The 24138-nt window shown below is 30.8% G+C and overlaps 1 protein-coding gene across 6 annotated transcripts in view; it reads left to right on the forward strand.

Moving 5' to 3' along the window:
* Positions 1–24138, forward strand: part of LOC142323372 (ubiquitin carboxyl-terminal hydrolase 2-like) — a 124361-nt gene that overhangs the window by 99737 nt on the left and 486 nt on the right. For all 6 annotated transcript variants that reach the window (XM_075362909.1, XM_075362912.1, XM_075362913.1 and 3 more), the window contains 3 exons: positions 318–564; positions 15292–15370; positions 20360–20591. In XM_075362909.1, the coding sequence (XP_075219024.1) occupies positions 318–564; positions 15292–15370; positions 20360–20591 (558 nt within the window). The remainder of the gene's footprint in view (positions 1–317; positions 565–15291; positions 15371–20359; positions 20592–24138) is intronic.

The following is a 24138-nucleotide window of genomic DNA, read 5'->3' on the forward strand; positions in this document are numbered from 1 at the left end:
ATTCATTGTCAACTTAGAGAGGTTCCGTTGTCATATATGGCGTATTGCATACCATGATGAGAAATTTTTTCTTTGTGTCTTAATGTTTATGTGTTTTAAAATTAAATTTATAAATAAAAAAATTAAATTAACAAATATGATTTGATCTATTGATAATGTTTGTTATCCATACGTTTAAACTGATTTAATCTTAATTGCTTTCTATAAGTTATAAGTTGTCTTGTTGGCTTTATTGCAATTTGATAGTTTTTGAATTATGATATTTTTAAGGCTTTTTGACTGATAATTTATTTTAAAAACTTGAAATTTTTTTACAGTGAAAATCAGAAAGCTTTAGAGAGCTGGAAGCGATATCTACGCTGTGATAATAGCAAAATAGTTGACCTTTTCGTCGGGCAGCTTAAGTCTACATTAAAATGCACTGTTTGCGGTCATTGTTCCACAACTTACGAGGTCTTTTGGGACCTATCATTACCTCTACCGTCTAGAACTGGTTCCTTGCGTCTTTCCCAGTGCCTTGAGCATTTCACCAAAGAAGAAATTTTGGATGGAGATGAAATGCCTGTAAGTATGTCTGTCTACATTACTTATTTTCTTTGAGCAGTGATGGCTTCTTCATATGGCCTGTTTACTTTAGTAAACTACTTTAAAAGATATTTTGTGTAGGGGAATTGAACTCTGCATTATTAATCATTAATAAATGCCAATAATGTACAAAGATCTGCAGTTGACAATGGTTAACATCCGTGATATATGGGATATGATTAAATGTGCCTTTCGGTTTGGCTTTTTATCTTTACTTCACACTCTTCAGTATTCAGGACAGTTCTTGAAATGTTTCAGGTGCTGCGGAACCATTAACTTTTAAAAGAACTTTTTCTCTTTAAACTTTAAAGTTTAAACTTTCTCTTAAACTTTAACTTATTCTCTTTAAAAAATGTTGCCCTTTTGTGATAAATATTGAATCATTTAAGTTATTTTTTTTATTCTTTTATTATAATAGCTCCCTCTAGCAATTATGAGACATTTTAATTACTGAAGAAATTTGCCGCTCAAAATGCGTACAGCTATGACTTTAGCAGAGGATATTTGTGAAGAGGCTAAATTTAAAATGAATTCTGAAAGGGATAATAGTCCTCATTTCTGTAGATTTTAATGGCAACAGCTGGTACTGGTTGATACAGCCTGATCAACAAAGCCGAAAGCATTGTAAACAATTCAGTTATATTTTTCAAGAGCATGAGTTCCACAGCAATGAATATTATTGTAATTTATTTATTCAATATAATATTGCTGTCTTAGATAAATTGTCTTCCATTTAATTTTATAGTGAATACTACTACAAGAAGGTTATCAGGCAACATAAGAATTGTACAGTTTGTAATATAAAAAGTTAGAAATCAGTACTAGTTGAAAATTAATTTGTTAAAAGCAAAATACAGGAGTCAGTATGGCAAGAAGAATGGATTATGATTTCCTCCCAGAACATTTTTGATCATATTTTACAAGTTCTAGTTTTAGTTTCCATTCCTGCTGATGATGATTTTGATGTTTTAAGTCAAACATATTTAGTGTATCTTAAATCATCAGTTATCTCTGAAGTCTTAATTTTATGTTTTCCTGTGGAATTTAGCCTCTTTTACTAGAATAGCTTAATCTGGCCATTTTAATATAGTCAATCAGCCTATTTCTATTTCCAAAATTATCTTATAACCCACCACAAATTTTTTTCTCCTATTAATCATGAGACCTTTTCAGGTCAAACTTTATCAATCCACCTCTTTCTCTTCGACATTGCAATTCAAAACCTCTATACTTTTCTTGCTATATCTTTCTTTTTATGTGTTATAGTCATTTCTACCCCTTAATTTTAAAGTATTTCCTCTATTTTTTTTTTTATATATACTTGATACTAGCTGGGAACTAGAGTAGGAGAACCTGTAGTCCTGTTCTCCTTTATTGTGTTAATGAGCTTTTAATACCTTTCTAACTTAGCCTATGCTTTGTGATTTTTCTAGATAAAAACAAAATTCTTCTACTTGTATAGTTTTACTAATGAAAGGAACATTTGAGTTGGTGCTTTCATGTTTTATAAATCCAAAATATATTGTCTATAATTGTGCTTTATATCAAATTAAATTTGTTCTGTTCCATGTTATTTTATTGAAAACTCATTTAAAAAATAAGAAATATGATAATCACAAAGTAAGGGCAGTGCTAAGTGATTAACAATTCCAAAAAATAATAATATATACATTTTAATTACTGGCAAACCATTAACACTGTTATTGTTAATGTTTTAACTAAGTACAAGAACTATCTAGTTACTATTACTTGGTTTTGTGTGCGTGTGTGTGGGGGGGTGTGGGCATGCGCATGCTTGCATATTTTATTTATATATGACTTGTTAATATATTGACAGGTGCTTAAAAACAAAATTATAAGCAGTATTTAGTAACAATTGAAATATATTAAAAAATATTCATCTGAACATTAATTAAGTATGCTGGAAAATATGTTAAAAAATGCATTAAGATAAGATAATGTCTTAATAACCGAGACACACGTTATAAAAAAAAACTCAGAAAGTCTAAAACCATAAAAATATTGATTATTTTTAAAAAAAATTATTTTTACATGTTATAGTCAGCTATAAACAGATATTCAATAAATACGAGGGTTATTTTTTTTTCAAGGTCCGATCGGTCACGAAATTAAAGCCACAGTGAAAATAAAAAATTTTTTAATTGTAACACGTAATTACATAGTTACGCTATTTCTCTACATAGTCGCCACTCCGAATTAGACATTTGTCGTAGCGTGGTATCAACTTTCCAATACCCTTGTCATAGAACGGAGCCGCCTATGTTTTCAGCCATGTTTCTACGCTGGTCTGCAGCTTGATGTCTGTGCCAAAATGTTGTCCTCCTGGCCAGCATTTCATGTGAGCAAAGAGATGAAAATCGGGTGGAGCCAAGTCCGGGCTGCATGGTGGGTGATTAAACACTTCCCAACGAAAACACTGCAGGAGCTTCTTTGTTACAGCTGCAGTGTGCGGCCAAGTATTGTCATGGAGAAAGACAATGCCTGATGACAACATTCCTCTCCGCTTATTCTGAATTGCCCTTCGTAAACGTTGAAGAGTCACACAGTATGAGGCTGCGGTGATGGTCGTGCCACGATCCATGAATTCCACCAAGAGAACTTCATTCCGGTCCCAGAACACAGTAGCCGTACACTTTCTGTTGGAGGAGGTTCGCTTGAACTTCTTTGGTTTACTGGGAGATTGAAAATGCATCCACTGTTTGGATTGTTATTTTGTTTCTTCAGTTTCGAAATGGACCCATGTCTCATCCCCTATGACAGTTTTGTTTAAAAAATCTTCTCCTTCATTGTGGTAGTGCTGGAGAAACGTTAGGGAGGCGTCCATTCTCATTGTTTTGTGATGGTCGGACAGCATCTTGGGAACCCATCTCGCACACAGTTTGCGGTACTGAAGTCTCTCACTCATAATGGTGTAGAGAGCTGACCTTGAAATTTCAGGAAACGAATCGCTCAATACAGAAATTTTGAACCGACGATTTTCTCGAATTGCCTCATCCACTCGCTCAACGAGATCATCGGTTGACTCTCGCTTCCTTCCCTGACCACCTCCATCATGAACATCTGCACATCCTGCTTTAAAGTTCCTGCACTTTGCTGTCACTCATTGAAGTTTCACCATACACATTACTTATTCATCTATGAATTTCAGCTGCACTACACCCCTCAGCCTGAAGAAATTGAATTACCGCACGCACTTCACACTTGGCAGGAGATGCTATTGTTGTAGACATGTTTACGTGCTAGCTGCGCGTTCAGAACTAAATGAGGTGACATCGCATGATTGAAGGCCATACTAGAGACACTGCGCAATACATATGCGCAAAGGTTCATCCAATTTTTGCGCCAGTTTTTATTTCGCGACCTATTGGACCTTGAAAAAAAAATAACTCGTATATTTTCTAAATTTTTTAATCTACCCTTATTTGTTAATTTGAGAAGATATTAAAACCTTGCTGTCTGGAGCGTTTTTAATTAGTGTCATTCCATAAGATTCTAGAAACGTCTTTTCTGGTATTTTATTTGTATGTTCGATTACTAGTTTCCTTCTAGCATTCTCTTTAATATACAAAAACAAACTTAAATGCAAAGTTGATGTATAATTTAAAACATGCTCTACAGGAGCTCTAAGTAATTAATGGAATTCAGATTTATTGTTAATTTGAAGAAATATTTTTACAATTTGATTATTTAGAGTCAATATCACTGATCAAAAGTAATATTTTATTTTGGTATATTACTGAGAATACATGAAGTTCAATATACTTACGAATCCATATGTTACAGATTATGTAATTCATTCATGTAATTCTATTTTTTTTGTGGGTTTTTATCTATTTTAAAATTTTTTGATTTACTATAATCCCTTATTTGTTAAAAGTTATGAAAAAAATGAGCATTTAAGTTAAGTAAATCAAACAAATGGAAAAATCGTTGTAATTTTTACAAGGTAAAAATATATTAATTTTTTTGCAAGGTAACTTTTGAATTTTATCATCCATTCACCTAAAGCCATAAAGTTATAAATCTGCTTAAAAGATCTAAAGAGTAGATCAACCACGTCAAGTGAAGGTCATTTTTTTATTGCTAATTGCCAACTAATTTATTCTCCCTAGTAGTTCAGTTTATATTATTTTAAAAATTATTTGCAGTAATTATTACACTTCACTGAAGATATTCAGACTTCAATTAACTGGAACTGTATAATCTGTTTGTGAAAATATGTCAAAGCCACAACAGTATATTACAGTATTTTTGACGGTCTGATGTCAATTCAATTTAAATAAGAGTAATACTTCTTATTCAGTACAGGTAGTAAGAATGAAAAGCATTTATTAAAATTCTTGTTTTCTGTCCCATTTTCAGTTAAAAATTTATATATTCTATAATAATTTTACAAAACTCTATACTGTTATTTACTTGACTGCACAAATGTACGAATGTAGCTGGCTAAATATCCAATCTAAAATTTTATTTAAAAAGTATTACTTTTTTTAGCAAGTAATAATCTATTTTTCTTTGAAGAAATGATGATAAGATGTTTATAAAAGCTTTTACAAAACAAATCTTCTTTGTTCTTTAAGAAAAAACAGGAGTAATGAATTGAAAAACTGTGATGCCTAAAAACAACTCAGACAAACTTAAACCAAAATTTCTGGTCATATTTACAAGAAAATTTGAGTAGCTAATAGTTCAGGCTGTAACCAAGATAGTCATGGATAAAGACTGAAATTACCATTTATTTTCGAACAATAAAAGACTGAAATTACCTTTTTTCCATAAATCTAATATTTCTTTTTTATGATATTTTGTATATTTGAAGTACATAAAAAAAGTTTTCCTTTCTTGTGTTGACATATTTAACAGGAACACATGCTTTTAATTTTTAAACAATTAAAATAGTTTATCAATAAAATGTTATTAGTATTTTCTTATAAGTTATGTACACACAGGTGATCATAAATTATTTAGTACATTTTAGATATTAATAAAAAAAAATAAAGCAATATACTTGTTGAACAGGACATTTCAGACAGTTTTGCTTACAACACTTATTAACTTCAAACAACTTCTACATGAACATCTTCTGTGGCGCATAAAATGTCTAGATGATATTCATTTTCATGCCACACATTATAGAGAATATCTGGAATTATTCTGTTCATTATACGTTTCATTCTTCTCTTTAGTTTATTGATGTCGATAACCTTTGTTGCATACACCCTGTCTTTAACAAACCCCCAAAGAAAGGAATCTAGTGTAGTGGCATAATGTTGGGGGATTGAGGGGACCAGGGAATTGGTCCATCACGACCAATTCAACATTGAGGAAATTGTTCATGTAGGTAGTCCCTAACATGTAAACTCCATTGTAGTAGTATATGAGGTGCTACCCAAAAGTTTGGGGAATTTGAATTTCACGCTTGAACCATTGCTGGTACGACCTGCTGCCGCTAGATGTGACTAACAGTATTTTTTGTGAATCAGTGTTTCAACAGCTGCGATGGTGAGAGGCTACATTGTTGACTTTCGTGCGTTTGTGTAACGTTGTGTTTTACTGCTTCAGCAAAGTTCTAAATGGCAGATTTTAAAGAGCAAAGAACCTGCATCAAATTTTGTTCATGCTTAAAAAACTGGTGCAGAAACCCATCGCATGCTTGTGGAAGCATTTGGTGGCAATGCTATGAGTAAAAGTAAAACTTTTAAGTGGTTCAAATGATTCAAAGATGGACAAACGACAGTCGATGACAATGAGCGTTCAGGAAGACCATCAACAAGTGCAACACCGGAAAACATTGTGAAACATCGCGAGAGGCTATTGTTGCAGATCATAGACAAACAATCCTTGATGTTTGTGCAATTGCACAAATGTCATATGGGTCCATGCAACACATCTTGTCGGACAACTTGAATATAGACGCATTGCTGCAAAATTCGTACCGAGCCTGTTGAACAACGACCAGAAACAAAATCACATAGCTGTCTGTAGTGAATTGAAAAGTTCAGCAAGAGATGACCCTAACTTCACCTCTATCATAACCGGTGATGAGACATAGGTGTACGGCATGACCCTGAAACTAAGCAGCAGTTGTCCCAGTGGAAGTCACCAAGTTCACCGCGGCCAAAAAAAGCACGCCAAGTTCGCAGCAACGTGAAGTCCATGATGATTGTTTTTTTCGACATCAAAGGCATTTTCCATAAGGAATTTGTTCCTCTTGGTCAAACTGTCAATGGGATGTTCTATTGTGAAGTTTTGAAGAGATTACGTGAAAGCATTAGGCGCAAACGTTCAGATCTGTGGGGTAACAGCTGGGTTTTGCACCATGACAATGCGCCCACATACATATCGCTAGCTGTTCAGAATTTCTTGGCTTCCAAAAAGACGGTAGTGATTCCCCACCCACCCTGTTCGCCTGACCTTGCCCCGTGCAACTTTTTTCTCTTTCCGAAAATAAAATTTCAATTGAAAGGCCGTCATTTTAACACAATTGAGGAAAATTCAAGAAGAAACGCAGAACGTGCTTTGAACACTTACACCTGCAGACTTCCAGGGATGCATGGAATCATGGGGAAAATGCTGGGATCACTGTATCAATGCCCAAGGGAATTACTTTGAAGGAGACAGTGGAAATTATAAGTTATGGTAAGCTATTTTATTTTTATGGTAAAATTCCTCGAACTTTTGGGTAGCACCTCATATACCATCTTGGGGTAGCACCTCATATACCATCTTGGGGTAGCACCTCATATACCATCTTGTTGTAAATAAATGTTGGGTTGCTGATGTTCAATTTGTGGTACTGCATACTCCTGTAACATATCTAGAAAACTAGCGCTAGTAACTATTGGCTTAGTGAAGAAAATGAACTTAGTGAAGAAAATCACTTGGTAGTCAATGCACACCAAATGTTAATTTTCTGGCTATCAATTTTTGTTTGTCAAACGACATGAAGGTTCTCGCTATCCCAAATCCACCACTTATAATGGTTAATGTGACCAGAAACATGATAGGTAACTTCATCAGAGAAGATTACTCTTTCTAAAAATGCATTATTTCTGTTCACTCTATCAAAATGTTCATGGCAAAATTGTAATGGCCTGATCATAATCAGTTACATGCACCAACTAAATTTAGTCTGCATGAAGTTTTAGCTGCTTGTATAAACCTTCACAGTTGTCGATTGCTGTATTCCCAATACTTGCACAACAAGTCAATTTACACAGGCTTCTCTGAAAAGTTTCTCTTACTTGATCCATAATTTCCTCAGAGACAGGAGGTCTGTCAGTTCCATTTTTTTGTACTGCACTTCCTGTATCCTTAAACAGTGGATACTAACACTTAATAATCTTTATTAGTAGGCTCACAACAATTCTCTAAACAAAAACATTGTAAACAGTAGTAAGATTTGCTTTCATGAAACCATACCATGCACATTGCTTTCTCCTGCATGGTAACTATAGTTTGCATTTGACAATTCGTCCTATTGTTACATCATGCTAACGTGTTCAGTCAAGGTCATCAGTAATGTTAGTACCTACAGTAAAAAAAATCAATGCAAGCTACATTGCTTTGTTCGTTTTTATTAACCTTTAAAATGCACAGAAAAATTTATGTTCATCCTGTATATTAATCTTTTAACATAGTTTTAAAAATTGTTAATGTTGTTACAATCAAAAACTAATTATTTTTAATTTATTCTTTTTTTTAAATTAAACTTGTGTATTATAAAAATGCCCTCCAAAAAAAACTAAAAATGTTATTGTCAGTTTTATAACAAATTCATTTAATTGCTTTAAAATGGCTGTTTAAATATGTAATGCAAACTACAACAATAATTTATTTAAAACAGCCATTATCAATAACTATACTTGATAAACAATACATATTACTACATCTTATAGGGCATATTAATAATCTTTTTGTTATTCATATGAATGAACATCAAAGGCTAACATTGATATTCATTTTGTGTGTGTGTGTGTGTGTGTGTGTGTGTGTATATATATATATATATATGTGTGTGTGTGTGTGTGGGTGTGGGTGGGTGGGTGTTATAAAAGTATAAGTTGTTATCACCATAATAGTGCGTTGAACTCTTGCCCCTCATTAAAAAAAAAATGTTATTGACATAGCAACTTGTATTATACAGGGACTTCTCTATTTTATAGCATCTTTTCTTTAAAATTGATGTTATTGTAATTAAAGTATGAATTTACTATTAAAAATGGATGTGTTAAAACAAATTTCAAGCATATTCCTTTATTTTATACCTTGCTTATTCTGACTTCAATCCTCCCAGGCTGTATGATATGCTTCCTAATTATCAGTCCTGTCTAATCTAAATATTGAAAATGTCTTGTGTGATGATGCAGGAAATAATGTCTAACAAAAATAAATAAACATATATAACTAAACACTTTCCTTTTATATGTAGAACAAAATACCATACTTTTGTATACATTATTAATAAATTGGTTTTACTCTATAAATAACATACTTACATAAGAAATGAAAAGTATATACAAGAATTAAAATTGATATCTACAACTTTTAACCTCATATTACACTGGGAAAAAAAATTAATTGTACCTAATATAATTATAATATGAAGTAAAAAAAATATAATACATTAGTTTGATTTGTTATACTGATTATAATTGTTGTAAAGAAGTTGTTTCCATGTGTGCATTTTATTTAATTATGTATGGCAGACTTAAAAACCTTTATGTTACTGTGGCCTGAAAGCAAGTGCTACCCTGCTTACAGTAGATTCATAGAAGCAGTTCAGTAAATTTATGTATGACCGAGTATACATGCATATCTCTTGTATTTCTTATCCTAAAACATTTGAAGAATTTATTATGAAGATCTGATTATAATTTGTGGAGAAAAAATCTTAATGAATGATTTTTCTTTATCTGCTGAAACAGGTTAATGAAACTTACTAAACTTTTTTTTTTATTAAAAATTGTGCGGTTTGAAAGTAACGGTTTTTCTAACAAAATAAGAACAGTTGAAAAAATGAAAAATTTATTAATGGTTTCAGATATTTACATATTTACTTTATTTTTCTACATAAACACAATTTCGTTCCTAACACTTTTGACATTGTGAAATAGATTCTTTAAACCCACTGTATAAATTCTGCCACCTGGGATTGTAGCCACTTTTACACCAAGATTTGCAACTCTTCGCTTTTCTGTAATCGTTGACGTAAGCCAGTTTGAGGTGTAGGAGGAGATGGTAGTCACTGAGCGCAAGATCAGGCCTGTTAGCGGATGATAAAAGATCTCCCATTCAAATTTTTAAATTGTTTCTGTTGTGCATGCAGCCATGTGTGAATGTGTGTTATCATGAAGAAAAACAATTCGTAATCTCAGTGTTCCCCATCATCGGTTCTGAATGGCACAGTGCAGTTTAGAAAGTGTTTCACAATAAACTTGTGATGTGATGGATGTTCCAGATTCCATGAGATCAATCAAAAGCACACACCCTTTGGTCAGTACAGTTGCCATGTTCTTCCTTTGAGACTGGATTTGTTTGAATTTTTTCAGTTTAGGTGAAGCAGTATGGCACCCCTCCTTCGTCTCAGCATTAACATATGAAATCCACATTTTGTCACCATTCATGATGCGGGGAAAAATTCATCTCCCTCATGGTTAAAGCAGTCATTCTGTGATCTTTGTGAGCACTCATCAACATTTTCGGCAACCATTGCGCACACAGTTTACTATAGTCTAGAGCGTCAGTCATAATTCTCAACAATATTGTCTTTAAAACTTCTGGAAATCCTAGAGAAAGATTGCTAATTTTAAAGCAATGATTTTCTTGTTCTTTTTAGTAGGCTCACTACCATATTCTAAACAAAACCATCTGCAAACAGTAATAATAGATTTGCTTTCATGAAACCATAGTATGCACATTGCTTTCTCAAGCATGGTAACCATAGTTTGCCATTGACGATTCGTCCTATTGTTACATCATGCTAGTGTGTTCATTCAAGGTCATCAGTAACATTAGTATCTGCACTAAAAAAATCAACACACGCTACATTGCTCTGTTCATTTTTAATACACAAAATGTTGCTGAATGTTGTGGATTTGGTTATCACTAAAGAACCCCACACTATACATTGGTTAAAGTTAAACCAATATTTATTTCAGTTCCGTCTGGCAGCTGATGAGCTGTGTGTCTGCAGGGAGGTCCAGTCGAACAAACACATGATGTTCAACTTCCCAGCTCTTGGGGGGGCCAGATCTCTGGCCACCCTGGAACATAGAGGTCAAGGGAAAAATTGGTCACTCACAAGCGGCGAGTCAATGTGGCGAGAGCCACATTGTCGGACTGTATGGGAGTTTCTTGATGCTGTTGCTTTGTTCAACCGACATCAGTAGTTTGCGTAAGGAAAAAGACTCCTACCACGCTGCTGTAGGAAGCTAACCAAGAGATATGGCTGGCTACCAGCCAGATTAAGTCTCCTCAAGTGCTTTAATGGTGGACAGGTACTTGCTGGCATTCAGCGTGGCCTATGCGTGGCTACGAATTGCTGTCTTTGACGAGTTAAATTTAATTATTGATAGTCATATATGTTTTAGTAGTTGACGGGGTGCACCTACCCATTTTAGTGATATACGACAAGTGGGCACTGGGACACTTAAGCGAGTGGTGTATGATACCATGCTTATTCCGCTCACGCTTTTAGGTTAGCTCTAGGAGCTATTTAGGAAACTGGTCGTTAAACTGTTTCAAGGCTCAGTAGCCATTTGTGGCATAGACATTCGGTCTTATGCTTTAGGGCGACCGAATGGGGTGGTGGCGGGAGAAATGCCAAGCAAATCAATTGGTTGAAGTTAGGGAATAGGTGGAAAGTAAGTATGTAATCTACCTTGAGGGTAGGTAAAAAGAACTCTATAAAGGTAGCTGTAGTTTTTGTGGACAGTTCTTGAATCCTTCTTCTGTTAAAGGCCATACAAGATAGATTTCACTGATATACAAGATATATTTCACTTTTGTATTCACACATTCAATAAGATTATCAGTCTGGACACTAGGCCTGCCACTTCTTTATTCGTCGTAAACATTTGAACAGCCTTCCTTAAACTCACAGCACCATTGCCTCACCTTTCCTTCACTCATTTCAGTAGGCCCTTATGTTTCAAACAATTGACAGTGAATTTCAACAGCCATTATGTCCTCTTGCATTTAGAAATATAATCACTGATCAAACTTCACAACTGATGGGAATTGTTATAACTGCACTCATTGTAACACACTGTCTCACAAAGGCAAACAACAATGAACTGAGGGCAGTGTGGCAGTTACATACCCAACAAACCGCTTGAAGCTACTGCACTGCATGAACTAATCAGTGTTGCCATTCTCTATTTATTATTCATTGGCCCTTACTTTTGAACCACACCCCATATGTAATTGAAAAGTTATTACATTTTTACCTTATAGTATAAACATTTTACTGTATATTATATAAATACACATATGTTTTATCCCCTAGAAGAAAATAATATATTTAATACTGTAAATCATATCTGTCAATTTAGACAATTCATTCCTTTGCTTATAATGTGACGTATGGGTAAGGCTTGCTGTATAAGTCTTGGCCAGTTCAACTGGTCAGTTGTTTTTACAATTAAAAACTTAAAAAAAACCTAAAAATACTTTTTTAAATTCTTAAATATAAAAACAACTATTTAGTAAAACTGCAACTTGTACAACCTATCCAATTCTTAGAGCAAATTAGATAGTAGCAACCTGGAAATTGAAGGGTATGAAGTAAAGATAGAATGACATTTGGCTGAAAACATATTTATATTAAACTGTTTTCTGTAATCACGTAGTTAAACAATGCTGAGTCCTGGTTTATTGCATGCTTTTGCCATTTGTTATTTGCTAATGATTTTAAATATAATCGAGGTTAATTAAAATTTATTTTTAAAAAAAGGTTTTAGATGAAATATTGAGCATTAATATTAGAGTTGAGTTTGCTGAAATTTAATATAAAGGTATTTAGAATGTAGTTGATATTTTTTTTATGTATGAAGCCATTCATTTAAAGTATTGCTTCAAAATATGCTGATTTTATTTAGACTGTTGTGTCTGGTATTTAGATGCAAATTAGCCTGCCTAATTTCATGGCTGCAGTGAATATTTGTATGTGTAAGATGTTTTCATACAGGAATCAAATATTGTTTACAGCACTATATTTTATAAATTGTATATAATTCTGGCTTTTCTTCTTTAAAGTACTGTTCTGCTCTAATAATAGTGCACTGTTCCCAGCAGCATGTTAGTAGTGAAATTATTCCCACTATTAATGTACTACTAAGATACTTTTTAGAGTTCTCTTTGTGAAATGTAACAAAATTCCACTGCAAATATTTCTGTAATTCTTTTAACATTAGGAAACAGCCATCATTCAAGGCTGATTTTAGTTGAATGAGAAAAGGCTACATGAACTAGAATTCAGGAGAGTAGAATTATCTTACATTTTGTTAGCATGCATGCAATAGCATCATCATGGTACAGCATTCATGAATTGCTGGTTCATATCTCCAGCCACTTCTTGATGATGAATGAATCTTTTATTGTTATCTTACTTGTTGTAATGATTGCTCATGGTTTCAGTATCACATATAGTAGCTTGTAAATCCACTTTGCATCACCTTTTATTACATTTTACATATTAAGTTTTTATCATCATTTGACTTACTTAAAAGCTGGGAACAGTGCATTTTATTTTTACTACTTGTTCAACAGTCGTAGCACAAATTTTTTCACAAATATGATGGATGTTTAATGTTTTTGTCAAAATCAAATACAATGAACTTATATATTTCTCCACTTTCAACACTTCATGGATTGTCAGCTGAGAGTTTTCACTGATAATTTCATTTACTTTTTCATCATGATCCTAGTCAGTTTGATACTGAGGGCTGTCCAGATTTTTCATTGTTGAGATCTCTCATTTGCTGTTTTGCTCTATTTAAAAGTGTTAAATGAATGTAATATTGTATGGTGTGCATTTTCTGTTGTAATATTTTAAGTCTTTGTAAACTTTTCTCGATTTAAAAAATTTTTTGTAACAAAATTTTTTTTAACATTATCATCTGTTTAGTCAAGTTGATCACCAAACACATCCTCATTTAAGTCACCATAACATTTGAATTGAGAATGTAGATTGTGGGTTGTGTGGAAATCACTAAAGAACCCTACAATGGTTGAAGTTAGGGGATAGCTGGAAAGTAGGTATGTAATCTACCTTGAGGGTAGGTAAAGAGGTAAACTATATAAAGGTAACTGTAGTTTTTGTGGACAGATCTTGAATCTTTCTTCTGATAAAGGCCATACAAGACAGATTTCACTGATAAACAAAATAATTTTTTTTTAATGTTTCTCTAAGTGTGATGCCTTTCTCCACATTGTTTTTTTTTTTGCCTAGATTACAGATCTGTAAATAGGATCTTTATCAACCTCAGTTTAACAAAAATGGCCCATTAAAGTCTATAACAGTTAATATAACTGATGTCATATACATACATTAAAACTTCATAGCAGATGCTCTCCTTTTGTAGGTAGCCTCAGCTAGCATATTAATAAACCCCACTTGACTTTAATAAAGGTTTTCCAGCAAAGAAATATCTTTCTGAAATCAGTTTTTCACTTACTTCCCAAAGGTTTGGCAGGAAGATGTGAATGCAGGAAATGGACTTTTAGTGTCATATCACACGTGTGTGTGTGTCATATCACACGTGTGTGTGTATCCAAGTATGTATATATATATATATATATATATATATATATAAATTGTTTGTTGAAAATTCAAATAATTCATTAACACATTGTCCACTGTGTTAATAAAATTTAATATTATATGAAATATAAACCACCAAAACACAATAATTAGATAAGTTAAACTTACCGTATTAATTTCCAAGAATCAATTTTTGTGGCATCCCGCACCTTCAGTTGGTAATGAATTCTATAATTACATTATAGTATAATTCTTTTAAAAAATTTTAATTTTTTTAGATTGTTCTTTGTTTTGAAATTTGAAGCTTTATGAATGCATATGCAGATTTTGCTGTCCAGTACTTGAATGATGTAATCTTTAAAATGTAGTACTTTCCTTTGTCATTATTGCCAACTATTAGATTGTATATTATGTTTTTTTAATTAAATCATTATCTTCTAATGTAATCAGTTGGTTCATCATTTTATATTTATAAATTAATATTTTTTGAGTTTATTCATTGTTTATCATTATTACATACTTCTAAAATCTAAACTATTTTTCCAATCAGTAATATTGTTTGTATTCTAATAAATGTCAGCTACATTAGATATACCTCTTTTTGTTTTTGTATGCTGTGTAATGTTCTGTAAATCTTTTTTTGAATGATATATTCAATAAATATACCATTGGTTGTTATACCAATATAAATATTACATTCGTTGCACTTAATTTTGTTTATTGCTCTTAATTCCTTCTCTAATATTATGTTAATTATTGTAATTTTTAAATATTTTATAATATGATTGTTTTTGGTTTATATTATTGGTTTAACTTTTCTAATTACTGTGTTTTGATGGTTTATATTTCATATATATATGTATTTACTGTATTTATTTAATTACTATAAAACTATTTCATCTCTGTTGTTTTGTTTTCAGACATGCTCAAAATGCAAAGTGAGGCGAAAATGTTCAAAGGGCTTCACAATTCAAAAGTTGCCTAATATTCTTGTTCTTCGTATCCTTTTAATTAATATTTTAGTTGCTTAGCTAAAAATCAGTTTTATATCATAGAGGTTATGTGGATTGTTCTAATATTAATTATGATACTTTTAATACTTGTATATGATGTTATTGAAAAATGTTAATCCCTGGCAAATTGTATTAGAAACTAATGAATACAAGCCAGGTTTGCTGAAACTGCAGTGGTTGGTTCAAACATCATGTGCTGTTGAAGTAAATAAACACCATGCATACTTTATATAGCTATTGATGAGCCAGTATTTCTTTAAACAAAATTGTGAATGAAAAATCAGAAGAATTTTTTTTAATAAATTTATTTTTTGTTGTTTGTAATATATTTTTGGCATTTTTGTGAATCAGACTTTTTGGTAAATTTTAAGGTATAAAGTTTAGTAATAGTTTAGTTTATTAGTAGCTTTTTTTGTTACTGATACCTAAATACCTATTATCATCATAAATTAATAAACTTAAATTAGATGCCATACATTTTTGAACCGTAATTTTAAAAAAGAATTGATTTGTTGGCAAAATCACCATCAGTTCTGAATACATCACATTTTTCTGTAATTAATTAATGACTTTTCATAAGTAATTATAACATATCCAACACATTTATAAAAATATTTATTTAGAATGAAAAGTGTGTGAAAATGTAAAATTACACTACAATTAAAGTTCACTGTGAATGCAAGAAAAATTATTTGATAATTTTGAAACTGTAAATCATCTTTTTTTTCAGTTTCAGTTTTTTTTTGTTAATTTTTTCTACAATTGTTTACAATCATAGACAGGCAATTGATGCATTTTTTGTTCTGAATATTGATCCTGTTTCTTGAAACAACACCTATTTTTGAGGTTTACCTTCATACAAAATACTTAGTCAATAAACACTGCAAATCTTTTTATGGAATTCAGCAGGATATTTGTGTTTAGCCATTAAATAAATGAATTACTGTTTGAACCTTGCACTTCACGGGACTATTTATTTCAATTAGATTATGCTCGGCACCAACATGATTATAACTGGACTATTGTTTCCAGCAAATTACTATTGATACACATATAAGCCAGTAGTTTAAAGAGTCGGCTTGCTCCTCTTCTCTGTCAATTCAGTATAAATATTTTTTCGATGATTGTAGGTTTAAATAATTGTTTACAGTTGCAGTAAATGTAAAAGGTCTTTACTTATTCCTCTAATCAGTTTTATTACTATTATTTAAATGGCTTTGTTGCAGTTATGGTCATTAGCTAATAAAAAATACAGTGCAGCAATGTTTTTAATTTTGGCAATTTGTGGGAACCAGTTCATTAAATATGTCTTAACTATTGGCATATTACTTTGCTTCATACTTTTAAATTTCTAAGATGTTCTCTGATTTATTCAAGTTGTTGCAGAATTACCATGTTGTAAGGAATGTAGTTTGTTTTAACCAGAATTCTTTTATTTACTACTTACTTTTTAAAGTTTATTTTGTTTACATTGAACAACTTAAGGAAAATAATCTTTGACTACATTTTATTTTTTGATTTATTCATAACTTCTTTTATTGTCATAGTAAAATTTTCATAACTTATCCAAAAAATAAAAAATAAACCTCGCATTTTTTTAAGGTTTCAGTAAGTAATAACTAATGAATTTTACTTTCATCTTCGTAGATAAAATTTTCTTAACTTCTTTCTGTACTTGTGGACAAAAGTATAACTTGTTCTATTATTTAATAGAAAAAGAATATATTATGTGGTGTGATTTTAGATGTTTTTCACTCTATGTATATAAACTAAAGTATATGAGAATGTGGATAATAATGTGTCATGATTGTCAGATTTTGCTTTTGATTGCATTACTTGGCACATTTGAATGTAGCTGCTATTTTGAAAGTATTATTCTTAGCAATTTGTTAATATAAAGTAGCACATTATAAATACGTACATTTTTTTATTCAGCGTATGAGGATAAATTAAGAACTTCTTCATTTCAGTGCCAGTCATTCCTGACTGAAACAACAATTATTTGGAAGTTTTTGTTTTGTTCTAAAAATTTAGCTTGGTACTACTAGTAAATCGTTAACTGAAAACATTTGAAAAATGTTGGAGGGGGTATTTTACAGCCGTAAAGTTAGGTATGTTAAAAAGTAGTTGAAAAAAGTGGAAAATTAATAGATGTTTTTCTTTCATTTTCATTGTGGGAATTTAGTAAAGAAATTAAATTGAAAATCTTAGCACAAAATTGATTTACAAGTAAATTGAGAAGATGTCTTTATGTGATATGGTTAACATGGAATGGTCATAAATATTCTCAGTTGGGAAAATCCAAAAAAGTGGTTATGAATTTAAATTGTTATTTGTAGTTTTAATGAATTGGAATATTAAAATGTATTAAATATACTATATATGTGGGTAGAAAATTATTAGGGAAGAGTGGCCAACAGCTGTTTTAATAACATGGATTAATTGAGATAAATAAAAAAATTAAACTTGAAGGTCAGTTAGCCTGATAGATATTATAAGTAAAAAAATAAAAAAACTGGTTATATTTGCATACATATAGATATTTCATGAGGAAAGGAATATACTTCAGGAACTAACTACAAAGTTTAAAAATAATAAAATTTTGAGTTATGGTTAACAAAATTTTCACTCTTATTTCTGTTTCAAAATAAAAAAGCCATGTGATACTGAAATTTTTGGGACCAAATTATGAGAAAAATCATTAAGTATGACTAGAAAAATTCTGTTTGAATGGGCCAGAGAACTATATAGTAGTAATTAAAAAAAAAAGGTAAAAATTGATAGGAATTAACTTTATTAAATTAGAAACAGACAAATAAAACTTTGTAATAAAATTTATCCAGAATGAGTACTGAGAAAACTTTTCTTTTTTTGGTTTCTCCAACTTGGAGTGAGACATGCTTTGATATCAATACAGCACCAAGGAAAATTCAGGAGGAATTCCTCACACCTGCACTTCTTCCGCCATCTTTATCTGTATAATGTTAACCAACATTGTGGACACTGCATGTCATGATAGCTCGCTCTGCAGCATAGTCCAATGATATTCTCTGACATACTTCCTTATACTGCAGGAACTGACTGCTTAAGAACACTTGTGTTCTACAGTATTTTCTTCCCTGCAGTAATCACAATCTGCAGAGGGTCTTAGCATCTGCACACTCAAGCATGCCTTAAACATCTGTGACCAGTAACGAACTGAGTCAATTCCCCGTGTTTATAGGCCAACCATCTGGAGGTCAGATATCAGTCTTTGGGTCCATTTCTTCTGTCAGCTGTGGAAAAGCGTTACCTCCACCTTCCCTACTCATTTGTACATCTCCTTTCCCTTCTAAATGAGAAGAACAAGTCTGGTCTCTATGTTGGCAGCATTACCCAAGATGGTCCTGTAGCCTCTAGTATTGAGAAAACTGAAATAAATAGAGTAAGTGAAAACAGATACAAGCTGAAGAAATTTACTTTTTATTTAAAACAAAAGTTGTAGATGGTATGATTTTAAACCAAATCAAAAATCAACATTTAACCTACAAAAAGCTTCAATTGTATCTCCTTACAGAAAATATTTAAAATGATTTCATTGTTTATTTACATAAAAGCCTAGTGTTATTTTTAATACAGATATATTATGTATTTATTAGAAACATTGTTCTTAACAAATTCAATTGTGTCAGATTTGGTTGATTAATTCTGTCTTTTGTTTGTACTTTACTAATATTTAATATTACTATTAGAAAATAATATTTAAAAAAATGTATACATACACAAATAAAATTAAAAGAATCTTTTCAATTAAAAAAAATTTCATTCATTATTTGTAAATCAATATCTGTAAAATGCTTCTTTGATATCACTGAGTGATATTAACTCTGATATATATTAATTCAAGTTTTTACAGCTGCATTTTATTCAGCTGCACTAAAAGTCACAATAAGTTTTTTACAGTACTTTTCTTACAGTAATTTAACACTTTTACTCTTAGTAATGTTAGCAATATTAAACATAATTAAAAAGGAACAAGCAAAACATTGTACTACAGTCAAATTTGACAATTTGATCTTGAGAATAATTGCACTAGATATGTACTTTTAACTACCTTTCTATGTATTCTGATGAATATTGCACTAGGCTTTTATAAATAAGAAAAATTATTTAAAATATTATCTATAAGGTAAACAAACTGAAATTTTTAATAATCGAATGTCGATTTTGGGTTTGATTTAGAATCGTACTATTTTCTGCCATGTTTTGGTTTGTTTAGTTTTGTAAAAATTGAATTTCTTGAGATGTATTTGTTTTCTACTTATTTTATCAAGTTTCTCAAAATTAAATTTTGTTGTACAGTTTTTATCTGTTTATTGCCAGTTAAAGAAATTTAATTCAGCGGGCATTGTCTAGGAGCTATTAGCATTAAATGTCACTGGCCCAACATTGCTTCAAAACTATTTATCTATTACACAGGGAAGTTTAACACTAGCCCTACACCCCACTCTGACTTACCCTCCTAGCAGAAATAGATTTAAGAACTAATAATGTCCAGCTATATTTCTCTTTTATTACTTTTATCATATGGTGAAAAGTGTAAATTTTAAAAATTCTATTAAATATATATCTTTATGTCTAAATTCATTGCTTTTTGTTACATCAGCATGCCTAAGAGTACACAATTTTTGTTTTTAGATTATTCTTTTTATTTAAAAAAAATCCCTGTTTTTGAACACTTTCTACAAAACTTCTATCTTGTATTTTTTTTTAATTTTAGTACTCGTTTTTTTTAAATCAACTGAATAGTTGACAATTATTTTATCATTAATGTAGTACTCAGAGTAATGATAATTCTTCAAATTCTAATTAATGTCCTTCAAATCCTTTGGCATTAAAGAAGGTAAAAGTGGCTAACGATTATTAATTTTTTAAATAATCTGTAGAACTGATTAACTTGTACTATTTCAACTGTTCTCCTTAACAAACTATACAGATTTGAAGCGTTTTTCTCCTACAGAGCGTTTTCGAAAACTGTCTGCTACTGTAGATTTTCCGTTAACGAACTTAGATATGTCTTCATATATGGATTCATCAGCAAATTTAGAAACACCACTTTATAACTTGTATGCAGTTTCAAATCATAGCGGTAACACACACTCTGGTCACTACACTGCATACTGCCGTCAGCCACATACTGACAATTGGTATCACTTTAATGATTCAAGGTACATGAATTACTGTATTTTATTTATTCTTTAGGTTAGTATTAGAAATAAACATTAAATTGTATAAACTTTTTATGATAATCTGCTCATTTTCTTTCAGATTTATTCTTAATATATTATTATTTTATTAGATTAAGTGATACTGCATCAGATTAATATCATTAATTTAATTTTATGAACATGCTTTTGTAATGCTTAAAGGTTATTTATTTTAAATATTCATAATTTAAGTAAAATGTCTTAAATTATAGCTTTTAGTAAAACATGAAATCACACTCTGGCTTTAATGGTGTGTGTATGTATAAATTTAAAATTATTTATCAAATATTTCACTGACTGACTTGTTGGAGAAGTTTTCTTTTTCATTAGCACGTTTGTGTTGTATACTGCTTAATCAGTTGAATAAATCCATTTTTAACTAAAGTCTGTTTAACACTATCGAAAAACAAACATGCTTTTTTCATTTTGAAATAAACATTTTAATTTAAAAATTTAATGATACTGACATCAATAATCACTAATCAATAATCAGCATAGAGATAAATTATAAAGTAGTCTACTTTTATATTGAAAGTTTTAACTTTCAGTAAAAATTATAGCCTGCTGAAGAAGATGTGGTTTGTAAAACACCAGTCACTTTGATAATTTTATTCTTACGTGTGTCACTATTATAGGCATTGAACAAGAAACGCCAAAAATGAAATCTGTTTATTGCAATAGTAATTAATGATAAACTGTAGGCAGCCATTCTTGGAATTATGGATTTTTATTTAAATGGATCTGAAGTTCCTCATTAGCCTATTTCATTCCTTATTTTGAATAAACGTAGTTAAAATAAATTGAAATAATATATCCTATAACTTTAGATTGTAAAAAACTACTGAGTGTTGATGTGATATAAATCTAGATTTGTGTGTTGCAACTTTCATTTCTTTATTCACATTTTTACCAGTATGGGCCATTCCGTACTTCTAAGAATTTACATGATACTTCTAATAATCTACATTAATTGTAAAATCACATTGAAAGATATCCTAAAAATGACAGGACTGATATATAGTGAAATCTTTTTTTGTTAGACTTAAATTTCCAAAAATTTAACTGAACCACATTTGCATGAAATATGTACTACAATATATGTGTACAGCCTGTCTGAAACAGATGGAGAACTTTGAACGTATGAATAAAAATAAAATTAATTCTTATTTTGATGTGAGCCAGTCTACTTCCATAGTTTCTGTGCCTCTTTCAGAGATATTCTGTATTCCTATTTGTACAGAATATAGGATCGTAGTTCCTATTTAGTACAATTGTGGTTTAGTTTAATTTTTGAAAAATCTAAGTTTAACAAAAAAGACCCAGTATGTATATATTCATACATTCTTATGTACATTCTTAGTCTCTTTTTAGTCAATGAAAAATTCTTAAAACTGTACTGTTTCAAAGTTTAGTATAAGTTACGGCTTATTTATAATAAAATTGCTAACAATATACATATAGTTTTATTTACCATGTTTGATTATTAGCTTTTAACTTGTACTTAAGTTAATCTGTACGTTTAACATGTAAACTTACATTTATGCAATAGATCGCGTGAACTACAACTTAGAAAGCCTTAATCATAAAAGTTCTTTTATCAGAAGGAGATGAAAGAAAAATTGATTATAGTTGAATGATTCATAGAATGAGAATACTGAGAATGTTATTCATATGGCAGCTCAGAAGTCTGTCAGTACACAGGTGCATGACTTCAGATTGAAAATGACCTTGAGGTTGCAGGGAAAATACACTTGAAGAAAGAAGCATGTTTAAATAATAGAAATGATGAAAGTAATGAGAGATATATTGATATAAGCAGAGGTGAAGGAAGGGGTAATAAGAAAAAAAGAATAAAATAAAGCTTGGAAATCCAACTATCATTATATTGAGAGTAAGATAGAATTTACGAGAGTGCTGGGGCCCAGAAAACTGTAAAATCTTGATAACAGCAAATTCTGTACTTGAAATGCTGGCTAACCACTGTGATTGATTATTTAAAGAAACTTTTGCAGAAGATAAGTGAATTTTTTCATCTGTTCTGTGGGGGGCTCCTCCTGATCAGTGATATGTACAGTTAGATGGTACTATAGTGGATTGTGTTTTGAAAACATGAAATGGAAAGGTCCCATGTGATGATTTCATTTATCCACTGTCAATGTTTGGTCCTCCATAAGGAGTTGATGAAACATTATTTGAGAGATGTATTAGTGGTGAAATGATACTGAAAGAATAGAGAACTTGCTATATTATTATAAAGGTGCTCACAATTATAGAGGCCTAGTGTTTTACCTTTTCTGGGTTAACTGCACTCTAAGGTGCTTAAATATCTTCTTCTAAACAAGACAGCTCATAGATTGTCTGAAAAACTATTAGAAATTCTAGTGAACAGATCAACCATTGATAATATCTTGGCAATATTGTGACAATTAATATTAAAAACAGGAAGGCAATTGGAAATTTTTTAGTACAAACTAGAAACACAGCATATATCTTAGTTTAGTGTTCCCTGTTAGTATTAGTTCATGTTATATTACATTGATTACAAGTTTCATAATAGAATATCAAAAGTTTCATTATATCAAATATTTCACTGACTGTGTTTTGTTGGAGAATTTTTCTTTTTATTAGCACATTTGTACTGTATGTTTGTACTTTTTTATTTTTTATTTAGGGTGTAGGGGGTATACCGACCGAAATGAAACAACTAGCACTAGATAGGGAATCTTGGAGAGCTGCATCCAACCAGTCAAATGACTGAAGACAAAAAAAAATTTTTAATTAAACATCAAAAACAGAAACTAGCAGAAAGTGGTGGACACTTACTGTTGTAAATCAGAGCACTTGTTATAAATCCATATTCAGTGTCAGTTTTTTAGCCAATTGCATGTTAGCAAACACTTTTATTAGATTCATACCCTGTTATGGCTTTAAAAAAAAAAAAAGATTCTTCTCCAAAATGCAGTATTTGCAAATTTCTCTTTTTTAGTGTTTTCATTTTTTTTAATCAAGGGAATGAAAAGTGACTCATAATTCACAGTGGCTCACTCCAACAGTTTCTGTTATAATTTGTTATTTTATTACATTTAAACAAATCAGTTGTAATTTGTTGTTGATAATAAAATGCTTAAATATGTTTCTTATAAAATTCAAAAAAAAATAACCCACTTACTGAGGTAGGTATTAATGATATAAAAATTAATATGTTTGCCATTTAGAAATTTACCCATTAAAAACATTTTCATATATGTGTTTTTCATTGAGGTTGTTGCTTTAAACATGTGAATTCTATTAAACTATTTTAATCCTTTATTATTGAGATATGAATTATATCTAAAAAATACAAAACATTAAAGATTTGGAAAGTAGGCTTTTCCAAACATATATTTTTAGGAACTTTTTCATATTTTGTAGTTGGAGGTCTATTCCAACAGTTTCTTCACATATTTCTGTGAACTTTTTACATATAAGTACATAACCCTCCATGCTATACATTATAATATTATTAGTG

The sequence above is a fragment of the Lycorma delicatula genome, chromosome 4 (genome assembly GCF_047948215.1).
Source record: "Lycorma delicatula isolate Av1 chromosome 4, ASM4794821v1, whole genome shotgun sequence".
NCBI classification, from domain to species: domain Eukaryota; kingdom Metazoa; phylum Arthropoda; class Insecta; order Hemiptera; family Fulgoridae; genus Lycorma; species Lycorma delicatula.